Here is a 6,719-nt window from a genome sequence, read left to right as displayed (position 1 = left end):
GTATTTTACTGCTTAATAAACGCACCTTAACGAGATGTGTGGGGGCAGCAGCAAGAGGAGCCACGGAGCTGTTCTGCAAGGCTGGGTGACACCCCCACACCAGGGCCACCCCTCCGAGGGGGCAGAGTTGTGTCCCCAGCCAGAGTTGTGCCCCCTCACAGCAGGACGCCCCTCCCTGGGGCGCTGATGTCAACATCATCATAGCCCATCTCCCTGAGGGTCTCCTCGGGCACGGCTGTGGCATCATCAGAGTCTGCACACAGCATCCCTGTGGTGCCACTCCCCTCCTCGACCCCGATGCGATGTGACGACTGCATCCCTGAGCCCTGCAGCAGAGAGCCTGGAGGGAGGATGGTGGCTGCAGGCACAGTGGGGATGCAACAGTCCTGGCTCAGGGGCTGAACCCGCTCCCACCTGCTCGGCCGGGCCCCTCCCGGCACTCAAGCACCCAGCTGTAGTCCAGCTCCTCGTACACAGCCTCGGAGCCAGCATCCTGGCTGGGGCCTGCAAACAGTACACCTGTCACCGGGTCCCCAGGCATCCCCAATGGGGAGAGACCCCAAAGTGACACCCACCTGCACGCTGAGCCCGAGTGCGGTGCACCTGCAGGGCCAGGGCAACCAGGGCCAGGCACAGCAACGTGCCCAGCAGCACGCACAGCACCGTGGGCAGCGGCACGTCTCCCAGCGGGACAGCTGAGGGACAGAGCGGGCAGCGTGAGGCCCCTCGGGGACCGCCCAGCAGCGGGGGCGAAGGGCTCGATAGAGCCACCTGCGCACACGTCCCCGTCCCGACAGCCGCTCCCCGGGGCCGGGCTGCCGGCCACGTCGCTTCCATCCTCATCGCAGGCCACGTGCGTGACCCCGGCGGGGCCGCAGGACCGCAGGCGCCAGGGCGTCGAGGAACAGCGCCAGAGCGAGCGGCACCCTTCCTCGCAGCGTACGCGTCCCAGCCAGGCGGGGCCGGAACCCCGATCGGGGACGGCGTGCAGCCTCCCCGCGGCTCCGCAGCCCAGCTCTCGGCACACGGCGGCGGCCGCGCCGGCGCCGTCTTCTACGGTGCCGTTGGCGCAGACGCGGCCCCACGCGCCGTCGTGCAGCAGCTCCAGGATCCCGCCGCAGCCGCCGCCCTCCAACCGCAGGGCCCGCAGCGCTGCCACGGGACGGGGCGCTCACGGCTCCGCATCGATGGCGGCACCGCGACGGCAGCGCCCGCCCCGCGCTCACCTGAGCACACCGCCCCGGCTCCGCCACCGCCGCCGCCGCAGCCGCCGCCCCTCGCCGGGCAGTCCCAGAGCGCCGCCTCCGTCCCCGCGCAGCCCCCGGCGCCCGCCCACGGCATCCCGGTACCGGAGCCGAAGCTCTCGGGGCCGGGTGCCTCCAGAGCCGTCCCGCAGCGCAGCTGGCGGCAGACGACGGCGGCGTCCCGCAGGCTCCAGGCGTCTCGGCACACGGAGCTCCAGGCGCCGTCGATGTACGCCTCCACCCTGCCGGCGCAGCACCCGGGGCCGCCCGCCAGCCTCAGCCGCCGGCTGCCTGCACGGGAGGGCCGGGCTGGGGCCGGGCGCGGATGCGCGATGCCCGCGGCCCTTCCCGGGACGCCCACCTGAGCAGACCACGGCCAGTGCCGAGGGGCCGCGGCCCAACCCCGAAGCGTCGCACTGCGACAGAAACTCCTCGCTGCCCTCGCACCGCAGCTCCGCGGTGCCCGAGCCGCCTCTCGGCGCGGCGTACGTCTTTTCGGGCACCCCGCAGCCCAGCTGTCGACACGCCACGGCCGCGGTGCCGTTGTCGCGGGATCCCGCGGACACGCCGGTCCAGACGTCGGGGCGCGGGGCCACCTCCAGGCGCCCGTCGCACCGGCTCTCCCCGCCCCACAACCGCAGGGTTTCGGTGGCTCCGGAGCATATGACGGCGGCCGCCTGGCCGGCGACGCAGACGGGTTCCCTCAGCACCGCGGCCGGGCACTGGCCGAGGTGCCGCTCGTTCCCCACGCAGCAGAGGCGGTCGCGCCGCAGCGGTCCTTTCCCCGTCCCGAAACGGCCCCCCGGCTGAACGGAGGCGGCCGGGCCGCAGCCCAGGTGTCGGCAGAGGACGTGAGCGTCGGGCAGCTCCCAGGATCCGGCGCATAGCGGTCCCCACGTTCCCCGCTCCTCCACCCGCCCGGCGCAGGGCGAGCCGCCGTCTGCCAGTCGGAACCCGGTGTAGGCTGCGAGGAGAGAGAAAGAGAGCGTGGCGGGATGCCGGCCCGGGCTGCGGACTGCCGGCCCCCGGCCGCACGCTTACGGGAGCAGACGACGGCGGCGGGGTCGGCGCAGCGGTGCTCGGGGACCGGCCGCACTGCGCAGGAGACCAAGAGGGGCTCGGAGCCGTCGCACTCGAAGGCGCCGTTCCAGAGCGGCCCCGGCGCAGCTCCGAAGCGGCCGGGCTCGGGCAGGGCCAGCACCGCACCGCAGCCCAGCTCCCTGCAGAGCACCCGGGCACTGTCCTCGTCCACGCGGCCGTGGCAGACGCCCAGCCAGGCCCGGCTCCGCCGCAACTCCAGCCGGCCCTCGCAGGCGCCGTCCCCTTCGACCAGCCGGGAGAACCCTGCGAGAGGCGCTGGTGGGTCCGGAGCTCGGCGCTGGGTTCCCTTCGGGGCCGCCTGCCCGCGCCCTTACCTTGACACACGACGGCGGTATCGTGGTCGTGATGGCCGTCGTAGGGCCCCCAGCCCTGAATGGCGCGGTGTCATAGCACGCTCTCATTCCCTCTGCAATTAACTACGGCCAGGTTGATGGGACCTTCCGCCGGGCCGAATTTTGAGCCTTGATAGACGCCGGCCGCCGAGCCACAGCCCAGCTGCTGGCACACCAACTCGGCATCCTCCATGGTCCAGGCGGCATCCGCCACCGTGCCCCAGCGGCCCCGCAGCTTCACCTCCACTCTCCCCTCGCAGGGTCCCCTGCCGGCCGCCAGCCGCAGCCCCACCGCCTCTGCACCGCAGGCGGCATCAGTCACGGCCGCAGCTCCTCTCGCCCCGCATCCCCGGCGGGGCCCTCACCCGTGCAGGTCACTCCCACGTCCCACTCGTGGCCGCAGAAATGCCGTCCCCAGCCGAAGTTGTAGCAGTCCTGCAGGGCCGCCTCCGTTCCCCGGCAGTTGAAGGGGTGCAGCCGGATGCGTCCCTTGCCCTGCCCGAACGGGGCAAACAGGGATGCCCTCACTGCGGCCCCACAGCCCAGCTGCCGGCACACCACACCGGCCCCGCGGGCGTCCTAGTTGAAGTCGTAGGTGCAGAAGGAGCCCCACTTGCCCTCATGCTTCACCTCCACCCGCCCGGCACAGCGATGGCTGCCGTCCACCAGCCACAGATGGGCAGATGCAGCGCTCATCTGTGGGGACGTTGCTGGAGCCGGGGAGGGCTGCGTCACAGCTGCAGGCCCAGCAGTCAGCCCACACACTTGCGTGCAGAGCAGCAGCCCCAGCACCCTGTAGGGCTCCATCACACCCCACAGACCTGACAGCCTGGGCCGGGAGGGTAGATATAGGCAGCCCCCGCTGCCAGGAGCCAATGGGTGCAGCGGAGGCCCCTCGCAGCTGTTATCAGCAGGGTTATCTGCCAACAGCCACCAATAATTTGCACTATGCCCAAATATGAGGCTGAGCTCCGCTTCAGCCCTCGAACAGCCCTGCCGGGGGGGCTTGGTGCCCGCACATCGCCAAGGGCAGCCACCAGGACCCGGCGTTGCGTGTCCCACAGCAGGGGCTGGGACAGAAGCATCCCCAGATGGGGCCTCGCTCTGCACACCCACGCCTGTTCTTTGACCCCCCTGGGCCAACGAGGTCCCCGTGCCCAAGGCAGGGGCACGCAGCACAGGGTCGTCCCCGCCTGCAGGTATGTGGCCCCATTGCCCCCCCCTTTGATGCAGGCAGGGATGGGGTGGTTCTACTCACGAGGACCTGGCGTCGGCACCGACCACACACAGCCTCCGGGACATCTGCGGTGCCACAGTGTGGTGGTATGGGGATGCACAAGCTCAGTTCCTTCAACCTTTCTGCTTAGGAGAGGTGCTCCAGCCCTCTGATCATCTTATCGGCCCTCATCAGGACCCACTCCAAGAAGTTGACTTATTATTAGACAAGACCAATTCATTTTTTATTTCTTTATTTTATTATTTTCCATCCTGGCTGGCATCACAGCCCCTTCCTGACCCCTGCCTGCCTGCCTCGGTTGGCTGGCTGGAGTCCCGGCCCCTGCCTGCCTGCCTTGGCTGGCTGGCTGATGTCGTGGTCCCTGCTTGCGTTGGCTGGAGTCGAGGCCCCCGCCTACCTACCTCGGATGGCTGGCTGCAGTCGTGGTCCCTGGTTGCGTCGGCTGGATTTGTGGCCCCTGCCTGCCTTTATTGGCTGGCTGCCTTGCATCACAGCTGGTGTTCTGTTGCCAGGTTTCCCATATTTAGAGCTTTTGTCAGGGAGGTGGCTCATGGCATCATAAAGCCTTGGCTATGCATGCCTTACAATGTCCCTTGACAACTAAAACATGGCTGCCCTGGAGGACTGGGTGACTTTGTCCTGGCAGTTGCCCTATGTGTCACCACTGGGATTCTGCAGGGCTCCATGTTAAGGCCGTTTCTCTATCTTGTTTTTACTGTTGATTCCAATAAAGATCTGTTAGTTGTACCAGTCAATTTGTGGGTGATGCTAAGCTGGGAGGAGTTTAGACCTCCTTGAGGATAAAGAGGCCTTGCCTTGAGATCTGGACAAAATGAGGGTGTTCCCATCTGCACAAAGAAGGGCGAGCGCTGGGTTCTGCACCTGGGATGGGCTGCCCTGGCTCTGTGTGCAGACATCAGGGGGGAAGTTCTGGAGCGCAGCCTGGCAAAAAGGGATCTGGTTTGAGGGCCAGTGGAATCTGAGCCGGCAGTGCGCCTGGCAGTCAGAAGGCTCAACCGTACCCTGGGCTGCGTCAGGCCCAGCACTGCCAGGCCAGGGAAGCGGCTTCCCGCTCTGCTCTGCGCTGTGCGGCCTCGCCTCCAGCGCTGGGTGCAGCTTGGGCTGCCACTCCATGAGATGCTAGGAGAGAGTGTCCAAAGGAGGGCTGCAGAGCTGGAGAAGTTTACATCACTGATCCTCCAGACGAACCTTCCCAGGAACGCACACTCTGTATAGAGGTGTAGAGATGTATATTTTGTCAGACACACCGCAAGAATATCCTGCACGAGAGCAAACCAGACAACAAGTGATGGCCTGCCCGAGGAAGCGCCTGAAGAGACATGGGAAGGCCTGGCATCATCCCCCAGTGCTCTTTGTTCAACGAAGACTTCAAAGAAAGTCGCCACATCAACAGGACAAGGAGAGCACCGAGACGTCTTGGAAACAACAGGATGGCTGCTGACTGACAGCAGGTAACAAATAACTTCACAAGTCAATAGCAAATGTCAACCTTCTGATAAGGTTGTGCACCTGGAGTACCCAGCCAGTGGGGAAACAGGGGAGGGGGGAGGCAAGGGGGAGCAAACAGGGTCTAAAGGCTGTCACGGCGTGTCCATAGGCGCGCTGCTGCTTGCGGGACGCCGCCATTGCAATCGCGAATCAATTCTGCTTTATCAGAGATCCCGTCCTGACAAGATGACTTGGCTATTTCCAACAAGACCATTCCCCCTTGTCCTAGCACTGCGACCCTCATAGTCACCATTCCCCTCCTCTTTATACGCTCCCCTCAAGTACTGCAAGGCCCTGGAGCCTTCTCTTCTCCAAGCTAAACAAAAAGTACCAGGGGGCACGGAGCACAGGCGGCCACTTCCAAAAGTGAAACCTGGCCATCTGCTGCGCTGGCCCGCCGTTTCCTCTCTGCGCTTCCTGCCCCACATCTCCAAACGGGCCTCAGTGCTGATGGATGTTCTGAGCCTCTTCTGCTTGGCCTGAGCAGCCCCAGCCACACTGGTCTCTTGCCTATGTTTCCTGACTTGCTGCACCTGGGGACGGAGAGCTTCCCTGGAGGTCTGCCACCTCTGTTCCGCATTCTTGCTCATGAGGACAGATTTGCAGGGTGTTCTGTTGTTTGAATCCCTGAAGAGCTGGAAGTTGGCTTTCCTAAAACTTAGCATCCTGATTTTACTCTGTCTGTCCAGCACCCCTCGGGAAGTGATGCAACAGAAGAGATGCCATCCGGAGGGACCTGGACAGGACTGAGAAGTGGCGCCATGTGAACCTAACAGAGTTCAACAAGGCGAAGCACAGAGTGCTGCACTCGGTTCAGGGCAATCCTAGATATGCACGCAGACTGGGAGAAGAACTCAGTGAGAGCAGCCCTGTGGAGGAGGATGTGTAGGTTGTGGAGGACAAGAGGCTGGACATGAGGCAGCAGTGTGTGCTTGCAGCCCTTACAGCCAACGGTATCCTGGGCTGTATCAACAGGGGGGTGGCAGCAGGCAGGGAGGTGACTGCCCCGCCCGTGAGACCCCATCTGGAGCACCGGACCTGGTGCGGAGCGAGGCCGTCCGCCACCACGGGCAACGTTCTCAGCGGGAAAAGCCCGGCGCAGCCCAGGGCCGAACCATCCCGCGGGGAGGAGCCGCGCGCACCTCCCGCCGCCAGCCGGCGCTGTGGCGCAGCCTTCGTTCTCCGGAAGCGGCCGAAGGACGGCGGAGGCGACGGACGATGGCGGAGCAGCTGCGGGCGGACGGCGTGCACAAGGAGGTGCTGCGGGAGGGCACCGGGCCGCTGCCCGACTTCCGC

At 65.7% G+C, this 6,719-nt stretch overlaps 2 protein-coding genes across 6 annotated transcripts; both read right to left on the bottom strand.

Annotated features, from left to right (window-relative positions):
* Window positions 1-155: 155 nt before the first annotated feature.
* Window positions 156-3,484, bottom strand: LOC122170106 (deleted in malignant brain tumors 1 protein-like). The gene is given in 9 exon segments (XM_042836736.1): window positions 156-340; window positions 415-504; window positions 576-695; window positions 772-1,152; window positions 1,227-1,531; window positions 1,602-2,208; window positions 2,286-2,588; window positions 2,660-2,974; window positions 3,043-3,484. Coding segments are annotated over 9 exon segments (2,748 nt in total).
* Window positions 3,485-4,329: 845 nt separating this feature from the next.
* On the bottom strand, window positions 4,330-6,405 carry LOC122170133. Of its 5 annotated transcripts, none has more exons than XR_006171706.1 (4): window positions 5,755-6,405; window positions 4,937-5,142; window positions 4,500-4,856; window positions 4,330-4,416 (listed from the first exon to the last, which is right to left on the bottom strand). XR_006171706.1 is itself a non-coding variant. In XM_042836780.1 (4 exons), the coding sequence occupies exons 1-4, from the start codon at window positions 6,086-6,088 to the stop codon at window positions 4,616-4,618; spliced, it is 681 nt and encodes a 226-aa protein (XP_042692714.1). In that variant the 5' UTR covers window positions 6,089-6,405; the 3' UTR covers window positions 4,330-4,615. The 5 variants fall into 5 exon arrangements, 4 of the variants coding, with proteins under 4 accessions (XP_042692714.1, XP_042692712.1, XP_042692713.1 ...); XM_042836780.1 differs by having other exon boundaries at window positions 4,330-4,629; window positions 4,730-4,856; XM_042836778.1 differs by having other exon boundaries at window positions 4,330-4,629; window positions 4,730-5,142.
* Between the last annotated feature and the right edge of the window lie 314 nt (window positions 6,406-6,719).

Source organism: Centrocercus urophasianus, unplaced genomic scaffold, assembly GCF_019232065.1.
Source record: "Centrocercus urophasianus isolate 14NV4802_14NV808 unplaced genomic scaffold, USGS_Curo_1.0 seq_63, whole genome shotgun sequence".
In the NCBI taxonomy this organism is placed as follows: Eukaryota; Metazoa; Chordata; class Aves; order Galliformes; family Phasianidae; genus Centrocercus; species Centrocercus urophasianus.
The sequence above is the reverse complement of the archived record's forward strand: the minus strand, read 5'-3'. Positions and strand labels throughout refer to the sequence as shown.